This window comes from Herpailurus yagouaroundi, unplaced genomic scaffold (assembly GCF_014898765.1).
Source record: "Herpailurus yagouaroundi ecotype Mexico unplaced genomic scaffold, PumYag 140, whole genome shotgun sequence".
NCBI classification, from domain to species: domain Eukaryota; kingdom Metazoa; phylum Chordata; class Mammalia; order Carnivora; family Felidae; genus Herpailurus; species Herpailurus yagouaroundi.
Genome location: NW_024412395.1, coordinates 3,185,543 through 3,204,215, shown reverse-complemented (window position 1 = coordinate 3,204,215; position 18,673 = coordinate 3,185,543). Strand labels below are relative to the sequence as shown.

General features: G+C 60.1%; 3 protein-coding genes across 8 annotated transcripts in view; 2 read left to right on the top strand and 1 right to left on the bottom strand.

The window, feature by feature from the left end:
- MYO7B (myosin VIIB) overlaps positions 1–6,270 on the top strand; it is an 84,936-nt gene extending 78,666 nt beyond the window's left edge. The window contains exons 38-47 of the mRNA XM_040474742.1: positions 412–567; positions 1,498–1,603; positions 2,554–2,667; positions 2,982–3,069; positions 3,645–3,751; positions 4,222–4,407; positions 4,716–4,832; positions 5,053–5,136; positions 5,358–5,477; positions 5,884–6,270. Coding sequence (XP_040330676.1) covers positions 412–567; positions 1,498–1,603; positions 2,554–2,667; positions 2,982–3,069; positions 3,645–3,751; positions 4,222–4,407; positions 4,716–4,832; positions 5,053–5,136; positions 5,358–5,477; positions 5,884–5,979 — 1,174 coding nt within the window. The 3' untranslated portion in view covers positions 5,980–6,270. The remainder of the gene's footprint in view (positions 1–411; positions 568–1,497; positions 1,604–2,553; positions 2,668–2,981; positions 3,070–3,644; positions 3,752–4,221; positions 4,408–4,715; positions 4,833–5,052; positions 5,137–5,357; positions 5,478–5,883) is intronic.
- A 715-nt stretch (positions 6,271–6,985) lies between these two features.
- LIMS2 (LIM zinc finger domain containing 2) overlaps positions 6,986–18,673 on the bottom strand; it is a 38,065-nt gene continuing 26,377 nt past the window's right edge. For all 5 annotated transcript variants that reach the window (XM_040474734.1, XM_040474735.1, XM_040474739.1 and 2 more), the window contains 6 exons: positions 11,837–11,986; positions 11,054–11,204; positions 9,496–9,588; positions 8,906–8,954; positions 8,679–8,754; positions 6,986–8,060 (listed from right to left, as the gene is read on the bottom strand). In XM_040474734.1, coding sequence (XP_040330668.1) covers positions 7,913–8,060; positions 8,679–8,754; positions 8,906–8,954; positions 9,496–9,588; positions 11,054–11,204; positions 11,837–11,986 — 667 coding nt within the window. In that variant the 3' untranslated portion in view covers positions 6,986–7,912. The remainder of the gene's footprint in view (positions 8,061–8,678; positions 8,755–8,905; positions 8,955–9,495; positions 9,589–11,053; positions 11,205–11,836; positions 11,987–18,673) is intronic.
- The window catches only part of GPR17 (G protein-coupled receptor 17), a 5,079-nt gene continuing 1,613 nt past the window's right edge, over positions 15,208–18,673 (top strand). For both annotated transcript variants that reach the window (XM_040474740.1, XM_040474741.1), the window contains exon 1: positions 15,208–15,456. The gene's annotated coding sequence lies outside the window, so the exon portion shown is untranslated. The remainder of the gene's footprint in view (positions 15,457–18,673) is intronic.

Sequence of the window (18,673 nt, the reverse complement as noted above, 5' to 3'; positions counted from 1 at the left end):
GGGTCAGAGCGGGAGACAGTAGCTCATGGGCACTACCCAGCCTGCCCAGGCACTGACAGCAGCAGTGGGAAGGCCAGGACACCCCTCTCTCCTGCTAACTTCCTGGGGGTGGTCACAGCTGGGAGGAAAATGGACCTGCCATGGGCCCTACCTGCCCCCACCCTTTCTTCCTTGCGACCTGGACACACCATGGGCTCCCTACACCTCCGTTGCCTCCACCAAACAAATGGGTGCAGGGAGACCCCCTCCCCATCTTGTGTGTGTGAAAGCCTTTGAGGCCTGAGGCAGCCGGGTGGCAGGCTTCCTCGCCCACGGCCCCAGGTGGGCCTCATGTCCCTCTCCCTGAGACACCTGGGGGGCTGGGGCCTTCTGGGGGGCCCTTCCTGGCCTGACAGGCACTGCCACCTCCAGGTACAGCGAGGAGCGTGGCTGGCAGCTGCTGTGGCTGTGTACCGGCCTCTTCCCTCCTGGCAAGGCACTGCTGCCCCATGCTCAGAAGTTCATAGACACTCGGAGGAGGAAGCCGCTGGCCCCTGACTGCAGCCGCCGCATCCAGAGGATCCTGAGGTGAGCCCACCAGCGCTCGCTCCCTCGGGAGAGTCCACCTGTCGATGCTGAGGGGCCTGTCCAGCCCTTCCAGAGCTCATGGGCCAGTGTGTACACTTGTCAGTGGAGCCAGACACTGTGTCTTCTCCGGTAGCTCATGTCCATTTAAGAGCGCAGGACCAGGCCTCCAGCAACCTGGGCAAAGGCTGGAGAGCAAGGCTCAGGGGCGACCCGAGAGGCCTGGGTGGTCAGTGGGGGCTTCTGGCAAGCTCAGTCTTGGCCACGAGCTCTCTCTACCCTAATAGCTGCCTTCCCAGGGCACAGACGGAACTGCCTGGAGGCCAGAGCATGACCTCAATGCCCCAAGCCACCCCAAAGCCCAGCCCAGCCCAGCTACGAGGCCAGTCCCTGCCAGGCCATATGGCCAGCCCTCCTGTGTTTGGGCAATTCTTCCTGGGCTCTGTCTTGGTTCTCATCCACACCACCCACCCTGTCTGGCTTGGCCTCCTGTGGCTGTGGGAGAGTGCGTTGGCCATGATTGTGGAGGAGGAGGTGGGTGCCCTCCGAGAGGCCCTGTGGGGGTCCCTGACCCCTACCTGATACCCATGCTGTGTGAGAATGAGAACACAACTCACCCTAGCCACTGGTGCTCTCCACCCAGGAAGCTCTGGGTCAGCCCAGGTCCCCTTCCCCATGTGTGTCCCAGCCCTTCCCAGACTCCTCAGAGCTACAGGTCACCTGGAAAGTGAGTCCAGGCTGGCCTCTGCTGCTTCTTCTGGGCCTGGTGCTGAGCCCCCCTGAGTCCCCTGTCCTCCACTGGAGTGGTGGAGTTCTTTATTGTGTGTGAGTGTCTGGCACACAGTTTAGCTTGGGGGCTGGTGGCCAGGGCCCGGCCTGGGCCGGGCTGGGGGTGGCAGGGTGCCATGCTCAGTAATCACTGTCCTGCTCTAGGACAGGGCCCCGGAAACAGCCCCCACACCCGGTGGAGGTAGAGGCTGTGGAGCAGAACATCACCCACATCTGCCACAAGATCTGCTTCCCCAATGACACTAGTGAGGTGAGCCTCCCACCCAAGGTGCTGGCTTCCCAGGCTCCTGGCCTGTAGCCCACAGCAAAGCCCCTCCCCACCTTGTGGACAGACACTGTTTTCAGGGCTACAGTGAACCTCCTGCCCCTGCATCTGCCCCAGAAACTGTCTGCTGTGCCCTCGCTGGTGCCCCACAGACATTAACTGAGTGCCAGAGCCCTCAGGTGCTCAAGGCCAGCACAGGGAGGGGCCTCCCCGGAAGGAGTGCTGCTGGTGCTGGGGGCAGTTCTGGACATAGAGGGGGCGTTCTAGGCCAGCGTGGGGAGGGACCGCCCCTGAGGGTGGGAGGGGAGCTACTGGTGCAGTGGGAAGTCAAGGAGGTCCCAAAGGTGTCGGGGGCACTCCTGGCCAAGGTGCACAGAGAGGAGGCCCTAAGGGAGGGCAGCAAAGCCAAGTCCCAGGGCATGGGGTCCCGACGGGCTTCTGACCCTGCCCTGGGGCATCAGGGAGCAGGTGCTGCCATTAGACATGTGTGGAGACTGAACCCATGTGGCTGCTGGGGACAGCAAAAGATGGGGGGGGGGGACCATCAGGTGCCAGGTGTGGTAGAGAGGTCCCCAGCCAAGTGGCAGCAGTGAGGTGTGGGGCAAGGGGCCGAGGGCCACGTGCCCTTGCAGACTTTCCCAGCAGCGGTGTGGCCTTTATGGTCTTAGAGACTACGGGTCCCACAAGGGAAAGTTCCCACAGTCTGGCTACAGGGCTCTCAAAGCAAGTTCAAAAGGCTGAGCCTCCTGGGTCCCCAAGGCAGTGAACTCTGAACGACGTAAGCATCCAGCTGGTTTTCTAGAAGGGAAGGCTGCTCCTTCTCAGGCTGGGGCATGTTCAGCCAGTCTTAGGAAGGAGAAACAGCCCCAGGTTATGATGGGTCATCCCGGGTCGAGCCTCATCCTGAGACATTCACGCACTGCTTCTCTGCCCAGATGCTGGAGGTGGGCACCTACACACGGGTGCGGGACGTATGCCAGAGTGTTGCCACCAGGCTGCAGCTGGCCTCCTGGGAAGGCTGCAGCCTCTTCATCAAGATCGCTGACAAGGTGCAGTCGTCTGGGTGGGCCAGGGCTAGAGGCGAAGGTGGGCAGATGTCTGGTGTCTGTGACATTGTCCCCATGTACTGGGCCGGGCCCCTCACTGCACACAGGCTGTCAGGATGAAGGTAGGTGGGCTTATGGAGCGGCACAATCCGGTACAGTTCTCCAAGCAAGTGAGACCCAGCTCAGAGCAGCACCTGGCCTCCCAGGCCATAGACAGGCTGGCAGGGCCCAGGCTGCCAATGCCCCCCAGGCGGGCATTCCCCTGGAGGTCCTTCCACCTGCACACCTCCCTCTGCCTCCCTCCCCACCCACCCCAGGTCATCAGCCAGAAGGAGGGAGACTTCTTCTTCGACTCCTTGCGGGAAGTGTCTGATTGGGTGAGGAAGAACAAGCCCCAGAAAGAAGGTAAGGGGAGCAAGATGGGGTGGGGTGAGGAAGGAGGGGTGTGGCTGGGATGGAGGCCACAGGGAAGGAGGACAGTCTGCCTCCCTGGGCCAGGGGCAGAAGGTTCCCCTGGCACCTCTTGCATGGCCCCTGCCCAAAGTCATTCATTCATTCATTCCCCCTTAGATCCCCTGGGTCACGGGTATGGCCAGACCTGGGGCCAGCTGGGCAAGGGCAGGGCGTGGGGCCAGGCCTGGAACAGATGGCTGCACTGTAGGGTGATGCAGGCTATGTGGGGGCCCAACCCCCGCAGAGAGGTCCAGGAGAATCCCTGGAGAGGGTGGCCTCCATACCAGTCCTGAGGATGAGGAAGAGTTGGGGGTCAGGAAGAGGGGGTGAGGCTCGCCAGCAAGGGGGGGCAGCAGGAGCAGACAGAGCAGTGATGAGGGGGGAGGGTATCACGGCTTACGTGCTATGGGCAGTGGTGCAGGGAGGTGGGCAGCGATGCCCCTGCCATGAGAAGGGGTGGGGGGCACGGGTCCAGGAATGTGCTGGGCCACAGGACAGACTTGGTGATCACTGCCCACCCTGCCCAGGGGCGCCCGCAACACTCCCCTACCAGGTGTACTTCATGCGGAAACTGTGGCTCAATGTGACCCCGGGAAAGGATGTAAACGCAGACACCATTCTTCATTACCACCAGGTACACAGTGGGCTGGGTCCACCTTCACTGCGTCCACACCCACCCTGAGACACAGTGGAGGGAGGAAGCAGGTCCGCAGCTGCCTTGGTCCAGGGCCACTCGCCCTCTCCGGGGTGGGGGTGGGGGTTCTGGAGGCCCCAAGGGGTGGGCGGGCTGAGCCACTGAGGGTTCTGCAGCAGGAGCAGAGGGACAGCAGGCTTTGGGGACAGTGACTGTACCAGCACCACAGCACGATTGCTGGGAATGGGAGGGGACAGAGTGTTCCAACCACTTAAGGGCAGGGCAGGCCGCCACCTCCGTGGGGGAAAAGCCCTGCCCCAACCCCGTGGTCATGCCCCACGAGAAATCCTCCCTCAAGGGCCTTAGCCTGTTGAGGGCTGTCTCCTGCCTGCGGGTGAGCTAATACCTCTGCCACCGGAGCACAAAGAATAGGGGGGCGGCAGCCTAAGGCCAACATGTCTGTCACTCAGGAGCTGCCCAAGTACCTTCGTGGCTTCCATAAGTGTTCTCAGGAGGACGCTGTCCACCTGGCAGGCCTCATCTACAAGGCCCAGTTTGACAACGACCGGTCCCAGCTGGCTAGTATCCCCAAGATCCTGAGGCAACTTGTGCCTGAGAACCTCACACGTCTGATGTCTTCCGAGGAATGGAAAAAGGTCCTTGATGGGGCTGGGGAGGGGGTCATTGGGTGCCAGGCCCTGCCAGGGCTGGATGACCACATTCTGGTCATGGAGGGTGTGCTGGGTCTGCAAGTGTCACCCCCTCCGCACGCTCTCCACAGCACCTGGGGGATTCAGGCTCCCCCACGGGGCGTAGAGGTGACACTTGGCTCTGAGTACCCCCCAGGCTGGCCACGGGCACACACGTGCCACTTTGGACTGGGGCCTCCAGGACCCTGTGTGGAGGGCTTGGTCAGGCACTGGCTCCAGCCCAGGCCCTCACTGGTCCTTCCCACCACCCCCAGAACATCCTTCTGGCCTATGACAAGAACAAGAACAAGACAGTAGAGGAGGCCAAAATGGCCTTCCTCAAGTGGATCTGCCGGTGGCCCACGTTCGGGTCTGCCTTCTTCAAGGTGAAGGTAGGCCTCACCTCACGCCCAGCCGTCCCTGCCCAAGGGAACCTCACCCAGCTCTGGCCCCAGCAGCCTGTGTTCCTCTCTAAACACACGCTTAAGTGTGGGCCTGGCCACCTGGTTTGGACAGAGCATGTGTGCACGTGTAGGTGCACCTGTGTGTCTCAGGGAGGCGGCCCCTGGCCTCCCCGGCTGGGCTGTGACCACTGCGTCCCCCCCTCCCCAGCAAACCTCTGAGCCCTCCTACCCGGACATCATCCTCATCGCCATCAACCGACACGGGGTTCTGCTCATCCACCCCAAGACCAAGGTAATAGCCGGGCCCCAGCAGGGCTGGGAAAGCTGCCTGGGGGTCCCAGTCCCCGCTCTCCCTGCCCCTGCACAGGTGATACCCCCTGCCCTTCTCTCACCCTTCACACGGCCCCATGGGTTCTGGAGGACCCCGGAGATGAGGAGCAGCAGCTCTGACTCAGGGCCTCTAAGCCCCTGGGTTCCCGCTGGACCCCGCCCACCCTGCCCACTCTCCCACAGGAACTGCTCACCACCTACCCCTTCACCAAGATCTCCAGCTGGAGCAGTGGCAGCACCTACTTCCACATGGCACTGGGGAGCCTGGCCCGGGGCAGCCGCCTACTGTGTGAGACCTCCCTGGTGAGGCCAGGACTCCCAGGTCCCTTCCCCCAACCCAGACACATGGGGCACAGAGGCAGCGGGGACTAGGTTTCCCCAACCCTGAGCCCCAACTGCCACCAGCAAGTTGCTCACTGTGAGGATCCGGGTTTCTGTGCCCAGGGAGGGCAGGGTCAGGCTGGGCCAGCAGAGTCTGGAAGGAGGGGCAGCGAGGAGAAGGCTGGGAGGGGTCGTGATAGCCAGGCCCGCTGTGGGGCCCCTGTGAGCCCCAGCCACTCTGAGGAGGGAGGGGGACTCGACTCTTTGCCTTCCTACCCAATGTGTCCTTGAGGCAGCAGCTGGGTACCGCCCAGCCCTGATCCGAGCCCCCCACCCCCACCCCCGGGCCCGCACCCTGCAGCCTCCAGCCCCACTCTCCCCTGTCCAGGGCTACAAGATGGACGACCTGCTGACCTCGTACGTGCAACAGTTCCTGAGCACCATGAAGAAGCAGCGGGGCTCCCAGGCCCCCACCGACCCTTAGCGCCAGGGACTTGCCTGCCTGTTCACTTGCCCTTCCCAACCTGGGGTCCGGGCGGCACTTCCCTAGAGCCCTCTTCCTGGCCCAGGGCCTGCCCTCTGTAAGCACCCTTTCGCGCTGCCTGCTCAAAACACACCCCACACTCCTCGGCACACCAGGTAGGCCCCCTTTGCTGAGCAGCTGATCATAGAGGCCAAAGTGGGAAGCCTAGGGTGGGGCCAACCTCCAGGCTGATGGGTGGATGGCTGAGAGGACTCCCCCAAGAATGTTCAATAAAAATTCCTAACTCCTGGAGCGCGTGCAGTGTGTTAGTGAGGGAAGAGGGTGGGGGCCCAGGTGGGCAGGAGGCCTCGGAGGCACTGGCCAGCAAAGGGTTTCTTCCAGAAAAAACGAAAAGCTTTGTGGCTTCTCTGGGGACACCCGGATGACAGCTCCATTCTCAGGGAATGACTTCATTGGTTTCTCCCTCCCTCTCCCTCCCCCCTCCCCCCCTCCACGTTCCTTTCCTCCTTCCTCCCTCCTTTCCTCCTCCCTCCCTCCCTCCTCTTCCTGCAAGGCCCCTTTGCACACTGCAGTACCCGCAGGGCACTGGGTCACAGAACTGCTGCTAGGGGATGCCTGGTGTGGGCACAGGCCAGGCCTGCCCACTCTCTGGCTGCTGGCTTCACGCTCAGGGCAGCCTGTGCCCAGGCAGGAGCAGAGCTGGACACAGGGCCTTAGGGGCCTGGGTTCATCCCCACCATGCTGGCAGGCCCTGTGGGAGTCTGCCCCCCACCATCCTACCCGCCTGGCCAGCCTTCACGGACTGTAGGTTTCTGGATGGCCTCGTCTCCAAGTCCTGATGGCAGCCTGGCCCTAGGAACAAGGGCTGGGTCCCACCTGGACAACTCTTTCACCTGTCCTGTCTAGTGTCTGTGTCTCTAAGCATTCAACAGCCCCAGACAGTGTGTCCACAGGGGCTGCTGCCCCACCTCCTCATTCCCACGCCATAAACCACACGGGTCACATGGTCATGTAAATAAGCCTTCATTCACTGTGCAAGCACCAGGTCCTGTGTGGCCACGGAGGAAGTGTCCTTCCTGGAAGGTCAGAATGGGCCACCCACCCAATCCCACTACCTTCTGGCCCTCAGTCAGCTGCATCCTGAGAGCCAGCCCGCATGTACCCTTGTGGGTGGAGTGGGGAGCAGGGAGCCTGAGGGGCTGCGGGGACCACAGAGGAGCTTGGGGGAACCACAGGGCCCCTGGCCCAGGACAGACTGGCCAAGGCCAGATTTCAGAAAGGAGGCCTCATGAGTGATGGGGGGGGGGGGGGGGGTCCTTGTCCCTCCTGACGATTGTGGGGTGCAGTGGCAGGATTTGCTGGCCTAGTTTAAGCACAGGGATCCTACTTGGCTGAGTGAGTGCGTGGCCAAGGGTGAAAGGCTGGTTCCCCAGGGGCCCCCGTCCTCATGGCCAGGGTAGCTGTCTTGTTGTGGCCTTCCCAGGGCCATGTGCATATAGTAGGACCACTCTGGGGTGGAGGCTGCCCAAACTCCCACAGGAAAATGTGAGCTGGTGGGGAGTGGGGGTGGGAGGGGTGCTGCAGGAATGGGAGAGGTCAGGACAAGCAGGGCCAGGAGCAGTGGGGTCCATGACCAGGGACAGGTGACCCCAGGCCCCCATTCCCTCATGTCCCTGGAGGACCTTGAGCTAAGGCTTGTGGGCACAGGCCTGTCACAGGTTCAAGGGCCCTGCATCTGCCCCGTGCCTGCATTGAAGGAAGGAGGAGAGAAAGGAGGCCTGGGAAGGAGGGGGTGGGGGAGGGGAGGAGAGAAGGAGGGAGGGGGAGCAGACATGAGGAGTAGAGGCAGCAGCAGGAAGGCAGCATCGAGCGCACCAGGAGCAGGGGCTCCAGCAGCAAGGGGAGACAAAAGCAGAAGGCAGGCGGGAGCCCCTCAGGCAGAGTTGAGGCCCACAGACTTGGGGTGGGCCTTGCGGGCGGCCAGCTCCGACAGCTTCTTCAGCCGCTTCTTCAGCTCCAGTGGGAACTTCTCGTAGCATCTCTTACACACGGGCTTCATGTCGAACTCCACAAACTTGTTCCTGGGGAGGAGGTCCAGCAGTCAGGAGAGCCCCAGGCCCCACCAACTCAGCCCTCAGAGGCAGGGCAGTGGGCTGCCTTTGGCCCCTGGCCCACAGCAATCCAGATCCCAGGACAAGCTCTGGCCAGGGGTCACGGTGAACCAGGAGACAGGCCTCCGAGCCTCCTTTCCCTCCCAGAAGCTTCTCTTGGATTCTGATACTCCGGCACCGGCCATGACTCCCTGCTGTCCTCAGAAACCTGGGTTCCATCTCACCTCACAGCTCCAGCCACCCCACACCTCTGGGAGTTTCTTGGATGAGCCAGCCTTTGAAAATGCTGTTCCCTGAGCTGGAATGCCTTTCCCTCCCCAGAGCCCAGTGTCTGTGTGGGTGTGTTGGGGGCTCACATCCTTCCCCCTCTCACCAGGCTCTGGGGGCCCCTCAATCTGCCTCCGTGGGGCTGGGGCTGCCACTACCTTCCCAGGGCCTGACCCCAGCAGACATTCAAGGAGAACCAGCTGAAGAGCACAGGGGAAACCCACTCAAATTTGAGCTCCCGTGACAGGCTCCTGGAGAAGAGGGTGCTGTGCGGGTCCTTCTCTGCCCACCTTGTACACCCCAGAAGTCCTCACCACTTACTTCAGGGTCAGCTTGCTGTTGCAGGTGGAACAGGAGAAGCAGTTCACACACCAGGCCTTGTTGAGGGCCGACACCACTGTGAGGGGTGGAGGCAGGTGGGCTTAGCAGGCCCAGGCCAGCCCTGGGCCAGCTGGGCCCACAGCTGCAGGACCCATGTCCCAGAGGGAGAGCAGGCAGACAGAGGGTGCGGGGAGTGGGGGTGGGGCACAGAGACAGAGGAGCCTTACCATCTCCCTCGATCACATGGCTGCAGTTATAGCAGACGTCCCCAAAGAGCTGTGGACAGAGCGGGTGCCAAACTCATTGCCCCAGTTCGGGGCCACCCCAAACAGCTTGCTCTTGGGCACCCTCCTGAGACACCTGAGCCCTTCCCACCAGGGTGCCACCTCAGGCCTGAGGTGAAGCCACTCCTGGCCCAGCAGAATCACCACCCTGGGACTGGCGGCAGGTTGAGGCATTGCTACCAAGGGGCCCCATTGCTCCTGCTGGTGTCCTGAGAGGGCACGGGCCAGGCCCATAGGGCCTGACTCTGGACCACAGTAGCTGGGCATCTCTGCCAGACCGGATGATGGCGGCACATGTCGGCCCCTGAGCCCAGGACCTCACACGGCCCTGTCATTCAGTCCCCATGGCAGGTCTGGGCCGGCCTCTCGGATGGTAGGGCACGCAGCCACCACAGGCTCTGGGGGGGGCCGCCATCATCTTCTACCGCTTGGATGGGGCATTCAGTTGTTCAGGCAGCATCATCTCCCTGAGGGGTCCCACAGCGCCCCCCCAGCCCTGGGCCTCTTCACCCTCTGCCCCCCCCGGGCCATACCTGGTTGTAGTGGGTCTCACAGTAGGCCAGGCCCTTCTTCTCATAGTGCCGGTGCCCCAGGAATGGCTTCTCGCACTTGGCACAGACAAAGTGCTGAGGGGAGAAGAGGCAGTGGGCAGCTCAGGGCCGGAGCGTCCACTCCAGGAGACAGGAGGCAGAGGCCAGTGGGATGAGTGCCTCACTGGAGACCTCCATGGACGGCCCGTGAGTCAGCAGACCCCACTCCTTCCCCGATGCCCAGTGCTGCTGGCATCACCATCCTCTCCGGGACTGCTCCCCACGTCGGCAACCGCGGCCCTAGCTGTCAGGTGCTAGTGACAGTGGGCCGTCCCAGGCGGGGCTGCTCTAAGCATGGTGCCCCCCTGGAAGGCTGCAGGTGTCTGTCCCCCCCACCCCAGGCATCCCCTGCGAGCCCCAGCGTCAGTGAGCAGCATCTCCTAGTTCATACGGCGTGTGGGGACCCATCCTCCCCATGGGGGCTGGGGGCCAGGGGCCAGGCCCTGCATCAGAACCTTCCCAAAGAGGTTACCCAAGACAGAGCTCCTGGGACCCAGACCTAGCCGGGCATCAGGGAACACGAGCTTCCCTTGCAACTAGTATCTTTAAGACCATTAGTGCCACAGTGAGCTCCAGGTGACCCAGATGGACACACCTGAGGAGCTCAACCAGCTGGTGTGCCCAGCTTCTGAGTCTACATGAGGCTGTACACAATTCTGCCAACCATAATCCCTCAGGGTGCCTTGGGCAGACTGTCCCCAAGGACAATGCCACCTTCTGTAGAGTTAGCAAGTATTACATGAGTCTTTAAAATTTAGAGGAGAAAAATAGAACAGTAAGAAAAATCGATTGGTAGGATTCTTAGGTGACCCAGGAAAAAAGGTCACCACTGACACCGAGAAAGAACAGAAGCCCTGTGTCCAGCTCGGGGACCCCTAGTTCTCAGGAAGAGGAGTCTGGGAGAGCAGCCCTGGGGTCTGGCCCCTGCTCACCGCTGGAGAAAAGTGAGGAGGCGGAGAACCCCAGCCCCGCTCCTGGAATCCCCCATGGCTGTGCCCCCACCCAGATGGGGCACCTGTCACACTGGGGTCTCACTGGCCCTGCTACAAACGCCCACCAGAGAAGCAAGTCAGTCACTCTTAGAACTCTAGATTTTATCATTTCCTTTCTATACAAGTCACCCAAAATTTTTGTTAGAAATTTAGAAAACACAGGTAAAAAGCAACAATAAAATATAAACAAATAAGTTGTAAACATCCTCCACTAATATCCCACTGCAATAAACATTTGGATCTATAGTATTTCTCATGACTTTGGAATCCTCTAGAAGGCCAGGAGGGGGAGGAAAGAAGGCAGGCACCACTGCCGAACCATGGTCTGTGCACTCAGGTCTCCTGGCTCCCATGGAGGCCAGAGCCAAAGAGGGACAGCACCCAGGACAAAGATCCCTGCTAGAAGCAAGCCATGTGGCCTGGGGTGGGAGCGTGGGGGGGGCTTGCAGGGCCAGACTCCAAATGTAACAGTGAGCCTGGGGCTCCCCCAACCTCCTGGCCTCGCTCACCTCCACATGCCACTGCTTGCCCAGCGCGTTGACCACACGGCCCTCGATGGGCCGGCGGCAGGCCCCACAGATGGGGACGCCCATCTTGTCGTGGCAGGGCAGGCAATAGAGCTCCCCCTTCAGCTCCCGGGCCTCGGCGGTCAGCTCCTTCCTGGAAGACAGAGCGGAGCCCCCCATGACATCCCTGCCCCACTGCAGGGCCCGTGCTGGCCCTGCGGGGGTCCCACCAGCCCCTCCAACCCCAGGGAGCAGCTTCTGGAGAGGCCCCACTGGGGCCCAGCAGCGTGCCCAGGCAGGCGGCACTTTGATCTCTGGTGTCTTCGGGGACTTCCTGTGCCCCAGACAGGCCCCAGGGCACGGGTTCCTGCACAGGCCTTGCAGCAGGCAGTCTGTGTTGTGCATTGTCAGGCCCTCTGAGAAGCACATCTGTTCTCTGGCCCCTCCGCGCCAGACCGGGTGTTGGGGCAGACATGAGGGGATCCTGCAGTCTCTTTCCCCTCTCCTCCCCTCTCCCACACCAGCACCCCTCCTCCTCACCCTGGTCCTCCAAGCCTTTGATTCCTTTCTCCTAGCTTCCAAGGGCCCAGCCCTCCCTCACCCTGTCTCCCTCAGGGCCTCACACAAGTACTACTGGAACAGGCTCCAGAGAGAGGTGTTTTCTGCATCGATGACTTCGACCTCCACCCTGCACCCCACTCTCCAACTGGTTGACCTCTCCCCCAGGTGGGAGTCCCACCCAGCTCACCACTTGCCCCCATCACAGCTGCTCAGCTGTACGCATACCCGCAGTGGGTGCAGCTGAAGTGGTCGGGGTGGTAGGCGTCATTCTTGAACATAAGGGGCTTCTCGTCAATGACCAGGTGGCACCGCTGACAGACATACTTGCCCAGGCCCTTGGCTTTCTCACGGTTGTGGCAAGGCCGGCACAGGTGCCTGTGGGAAGTGAGGCAGGTGTTAGGGACCAACAACCCACTCCCCCTCTTCCTCCCCAGAAAGCACGGTCCACCTCCTGGCAGAAGAGACATCTGGACCCTGCCTGCTGCTTTAACAATGCCCATAAGGGCAATGCCCATAAGAGGCTCAGACAGTGGCCCAGAAAAGCAAGCTAACTAGCCCTGCAGCTGGGAAGGCCACAGACATGCCCCTAAAAAGGGGACTCTCACTGGAAAGTGACTAGAAAGAAATACACCAGAATATTGGTGTTTGCCATCTTTAGATGGCAGAGCAAACGTGAGTTTCCTTTTCTCCACTTTTCCTGAGCCTAGAACATCACACGGAATAGAGTAGACATTTCATTGACAGTTGCTAAAAAATTAATTTCCCAAATGTCTTTGAATACGCATGAGTGATTACACAGTGACTGTTAGCTTGAAACCGCTTCTGTGCCTAGCAGAGTGGCCCAGGGGGTCAGGTCTGTCAGGCCTGCACACCCCCTTCCTTTGGGGTCTGTCAGACAAAGAGGGACCCGAACATCTACAGGCTCTTTCTGTCTCCAGAGACAAGCACAGCTGTGTCAGACAGAGGCCCCCAAACCCAGGAACTGTCGTTACAGAGTCTTTTTTGTGAAGACCTCAGAGTAATTTCTGATGCTACTCCCTGCCTTGGGGAACAGCTGTGGTCTCTACTGAGAGGGAAATCAACATGGTTTCTGTTTCCTTGTGCCTCAAAGGTGGCAGGAATTTAGATTCAGGGTCCCCAAGCAAAGATGTACAAAGGCCCCAATCCATTACCCCCATTCCCCACCTGCCACCCCAATCTGTAAGTGTTCCTGATGCATCCGGGCCTGCCCTCCCTCCCTTCCCAGGCACCCAACCACAGGGGGCCTCTCTACCCCTTACGAGCCACCATCAGCCTCTTTTATAGGCAGATCAAGGAATCTGGTTAAGAGATTAACTCTCAGACTCAGGATCCCCCAACCAGGTGTGATGGGCAGACCCTAGATGCCAGGGAGGACAATTCAGTGTCCATGCCCTTGACCTCAACACCTGCCACCTCATTTGGGTCTGGACCCCCTGCTGCATAACACTGCTGTCCGCTTGCCTTATTTGTGTCTTATCTCCCAAAGGTGTGTGCAGGGCAAGGGGCCCAAATGAATGCCCAGTAGCCACTTACTAAGCCACTGACCAGCTCCAGGCTGTGCCCCCCACAGGGTAGCAGCTCAGGCTAAGTCTCTGGTATGTGAGTGAATGAATGATTGTAAAAGACAGGAAGGGAAGGACAGTGGGCATCGTCTCCCAGGACAATACAGCCAGGCCGGACTAGGAGCCCATCCCTTAGCCAGGGCCCCCTAGTTCCACCTGCCCACGGGACACAGATGTGGCCTGTGGCTGCAGTTTTCATCTCCCCATCTCCACCCCACTCACCCAGACCCCCAGGCCCCCTGCCACTGCAGGTCTGAGCAGAACTGCTCCTGCCACTCCCCATCTCCACACGACACCTGCCGCCTGCTTGTGTCTCTGTCACAGACCCAGCATTTATTCCCCATGACCCCACTCCCAATTTTGGTGACTAATCTTGGCATTAGGACAGCACTTAAGCCATATGGAATCACTTTTGTTTCAAAGCTATAGAAATTGGTATAATTCCCCAGAATTCTGTTGCAACGATTGGTGCCCTTATAGCTACTGTCAGCAATCACCCAACAACCGAAATACCCAGCTTGGGGAGGGTGGTCAGACACATTCATCTCAAACCTGTGTGAGTCAGTCCTTCCAGACCTCCACACAGGGCAGTGCAGGAGAGGGGCCGCACCCTGGCTCGCGCACCTCCACACCCCACTGGCTCCCAGCCGAGACCCAGCTGAGGTGCTCCACCAGGAACCCCAGATGGGGAATGTCTTTTCAACAGACCCGATCCCACAAGATCTAAAGGCAATCTGAAGAATTTTTTTCTAGGTAGGATGAAGATACAGCCTAAGAATTCCAGCATGAAGGTGCAACAGAAAAGCCAGAACAAGAGCGCCTGGGTGGCTCATTAGGTTAAGCATCCAGCTTTTGATTGCAGTTCAGGTCATGATCTCATGGCTCGTGGGTTCAAGCCTGCTTTGGGTTCTGCACTGACAGCCTGGACTGGCTCGCTCTCACACTCTCTGCCCCTCCCCCACTCCCACTTTGTTTCTCTCTCTTTCTCTCTCTCTCTCAAACTAAACATTTTTTTAAAAAAAGGAAGAAAAGAAAAACCAGAACAAGCCAAACAAACACACACAAATCATAAGATTTTCAGTGACACATGCTCGGGTTCAAATCCTGGCTCTGCCACTTCCTGGCAAGTTACTTCACCTCTGAGCTTTAGTTTCCTCATCTGCAAAATGGGCAACAATCCCAACTGCACAGGATTGTGTGGAAAACAAATTTAAGGTCGCACACGTGGTAGTTACTTCCCAGTGATAGCTGTGGACAGTTCGTAAGGTTTTAACTAAAAGGTACAAAAGTCTTTTGAGATCAGGCATGATGCATTGGTTCCCCGTATCACCGGATGTGCCATCTGGGGGAAAGACAGGGAGAAATGGGCTTTGCCTGTCCTGTGTCAGAAGCGGCCACTGCCCACGTAGGAACACCCCCAGGCTCGAGCCACCCTCCAGAGGAGTGTCGGGGCCCGCAGGCAGTGGGCAGCGGTGACCCTCTTCACAGGCCTCCTGTCCAGAGGAGGAGCCCGCACAGGTATGGGTCAGGCCTCGCGGGCTGAGCTGCGTCCCCACAGGCACAGACAGCGCCCTATTATGAGGCGGCCTGCAGCTGTGCCCCGCTCAAGATAAAGGCCATGATTTATTCCGCACGTCCGAACGGAGCCTAATTATACGGGGCAAGACACAAGGACCCTACAGCAAGTGTCCTGAAAGAGCCCCCTCTCATTCGACCAAACAAAACTCCTCACCCTCCCACCCTCTCCATTCACAGGACCCCTCCGCTGTCCCTCGAGCAGGCTTGGGAGCCCAGGCCCGTTGCCATAGCGGCCAGCCCCTCCCTGCCCCCCATCGGTAGGAAATTATCCTGTGCTGAAACGTCCTCTTGTCTCTGTCAGTGCCAGCCAATCCCCCCACCCCACCCAGCCCGCGCCCACTCCACGGCTTCGAACATAGTCACACACTCGGCCTCTGTGACGCTCAGTGGCCAGGCTGTGGGGGGCGGCGGCGGGGGGGGGCACGCAGGCTGGGACACACTGGAATATTCACGGCCCAGTGGCAGCACAGGCAGCCGTAGGAGTGGCCCACCACACAAGGACCCCCTTGGGAATGAAGCGGCCTTTCAGGGCCACAGACGCTGCAGCCTCCCCTCCCCTCCTTAAATAGCCGGCCTCCCTCCACAGCTGCACGGAGCCCACCGCCAGCACCACCACCCGCTGGCCACAGCCCACCTGCCGCCCCGCAGCCCTCCTGCCCTTGCACCTGGACCCGGCTGTGAGAGGTAAGGACCAGGGCCCAGCATGGGCAGGCAGGGGATTCAGGAACCAAGCAGAGGCAGGGGTGGGGTGTCCCTGTCCCTGAAACACTCTCTGCGATAACGATACAACCGGTTTATTGAAGGCTGTCCTGCTCTGACTCACAGTGGCCCCACTGGGCCGGATTCCTGTCCCACTGTCGGGGACTTAGAGAGGGTGACTGCCTCGTGCACAGTCCCATGATCAGCACCTGTGCTCTCCAACCCTGGGCCACTGTGGCACAGGGAGGAACTAGGAAAGGGAGCAGGGAAGAAGAGGGGCCAGCCCACGCCAGGAAACAGCTGTGCCCACCCACCTTGAGCTGTACTCACCACCTTGGGCCTCTTCCTATGGCCACCTCTGCCCACTCCTCCCCTCCATGGAGGCCCAAGACCCTCCCCACGGCCCCAGACTCCTCCACTGTCCACACCCAAGCCACACTCCAGGTGCCTATGCTGCCCTGCCCCGAGCAGCAGCATGGAGCAGCCAGTGAGGCCAGACCCAGGCCTGCGTCTCTAGGGTCTGCACAGTGAAGCAGGGGCCCATTTCAGACCACACTGCAAAAATCAGTATCAAAACTTCCTAAAACAGGAGAGGTGAAGAAACCTCAAGAAACCAGAAACAAGCCTAAAAGCACTTTAAAACAGAGTCTAGATCCCAGAGAGAGCACCATACATGTGGCGCCTTCAGCAGTGATGGGAAGCCAGGGGCACCAGGCAGGAGGCAGGAAGCCAGGTGCTGGCGTGCCCACTGGGCACCACAAGAGGCTAGCAGCCTGTGCGGCCAGGCAGGCCCCACCATCGATTTAATGCTCTGCTGTCACCATCCTGTAGCCCCTACAGGACAAGGGGCCCGACATTTTCATTTTGCACTGGGCACCAAAACTTACATCCCCAGTCCTGGGGCCAAACCCCAAGAAGGTGCCACAGAGCCTGGGAGACAATTCCAGGGTGAGCCCTGAGATGGAGCCACAGTCCCGGCTCTGGCACCAGGCACCCCCAGAGGCCAAGCCGCGTTCTGGGAGGTGCTGGGTGTCCCTGCTGGGTGTCCCTGACCTGACTTCCAACCCTGGGGCCACTGTCCCTAGCCAGATGACCTTGGGAAAATTAGCCCACTTTAAGCCTTGACCTCTTAATCTCTAATCTGTAAAGGAGGGCTACGGATGCCTGCCTCCGAGGATTGGCAAAGTGGGTAGTCGGTACCTGTGAGTAGCCCTCAGGGAGGCCCAGGTGACAACTGCACTGTGGGTCAGAGTCCAGGTGTGAGGGGCGGCCCAGAGCAGAGCGGTTCCACCTGACCGTTTCCTCGCTTGGCCCCATCCCCTCTCCCAGCAGCCAGGGCTTCCCTGGCAACAAGCCCTCGGGTCACATGCACGTGGAAACAGCAGGAATATAACCTCCGTGTTGGATTCCAGGCATCCTGACCCACTCTGGAGCCAGGATAGATCAGTTGGGCAAGGGAACCACCCTGGATCCCTTCGGTGACTAACCTGAGATATTATTATTAGGAAGCACCCCTTTACTTTAGGATAGTGACTGGCCAGATGTTCTCTGCCTCTCACCCGTGTTGCCCTGGCTCTCTCCTGCCCAGGCAGCCGGCCCTCACCCCTCCATGCATGTGTTGGGGGTTGGAAGTGGCTGCAGGACCCCAGTGGTGGTGGATGAAGCAGGATGGGGAGGGTCCAGCTGCTGCCCAGCTCGACAGCCCAGCATAGCCACCGTCTGGACCACTGCCCTGCTCCGTCTACTGAAGGAGGGCATGCCGGGCCCTCCCCTCAGGCCTCTGTTCTTCGTCCACGCCTCGAGATGGCACCCAGCCCACCCTCCTCTGGAGGCTGCCATGCTAACAGCTGCCAGCATGCCTCCTGAGGGATGCCCCCTCTTCAGTTCAGCCCCTGCCAGAGCTCTTACCATGGCCATCAAAAGGACAGGGAACTGAGGCCAGGAGACACTCGCAGAGAACTTGCTCCGGCTCACACTGCCAGGCTCGGCCAGGATAATGACCCCGGCCCTGCCATGGCCACAGCCTGCAGGGACGCCGCGTCTCTCCTGGGAGCCTCTCTCCTGCCCGAGTGTGGGTGTCAGGAGGCAAGGCTTCTCGGGGAGCCCCAGAAGCTGCACTGCAGGTGAGGGTCGGCCAGGCTGAAACCCCAAAGCACGAGGATCAGGGGCTGGCGGCAGCTTGGGACTGTGGGATGTGCTGCTCTCGCCCTGCTGTCCTGCCGTCTCCTGCCACACCCCCCACTCCTAGGGCTGGTGAGGGAGGCAGGGTGTTTGGGGTCTTCCTCTCCTTTTTGGATCTCTTGAGTTGACCAAAATCAACCCAGGAGTGCATTCTGTCGAGGACGGAGCCAGAGTGCCTACCCAGAACTGGGGTTCACCAAACATACTGCAGGGCTCTATGCTGGCCCCCCTTAGGTGTGGGCAAACCAGGCTGGGGAGGCCAGGCAGACACAGGCAGCTTCCCGGGGCTCCAGGCCTCTCCGGGGCTGCCGATCTTGGCTGGAAAACCAGAGCCAGTCCCACTACCTTCTGGGAAAAATAGCTTTTCCTCTCCTAGAAAAGAATCTGCCTCCTGGTGTTAAACTACTCTGGGTGGTAGAATGCCCCCCACTGGCCTAGGGCCCAAGTGTAAGGCTGTCTAAGATACAGGCCTCCACCGTTAGGATGTCCAAAATGAATTTGATAGGCTGAGTCTGGAAAGCTTGAGAGACCTTGGGATCCAGGCCTGGACAGCACCTTCAGGTGCTGGCGGAGAGCAGGCCTCTGACCTCCTGGGAAACTGCCCATCACTGGATTCCTGGTGGTGCCCTCCTGGGTGGCAGGTGCGGGGGGAGCTGTGGTCAGGGACCGGCAGGAGAGAAGCATAAGGCAACAACACTTGGCACTAGTCATGAGAATTGCCACAAGATGGGCCAGGAAGGGTCCCAGGACTTGGGGTGTACAGGGTTCACCCAGCAAAGGCGAGGCTAAAGAGGAGGTGGCCAGGCCCCATGCACCAGGCTCTCAGAAACAGGTCATCTAGGGGCACCTGGGTCACTCAGTCGGTTAAGCATCCAACTCTTGGTTTGGGCTCAGGTCACAATCTCACAGCTTGTAGGTTTGAGCCCCGTGTTGGGCTCTGTGCTGATAGCATGGAGCCTGCTTGGGATATTCTTTCTCTCTCTCTCTCTCTCTCTCTCTCTCTCTCTCTCTCTCTCTCTCT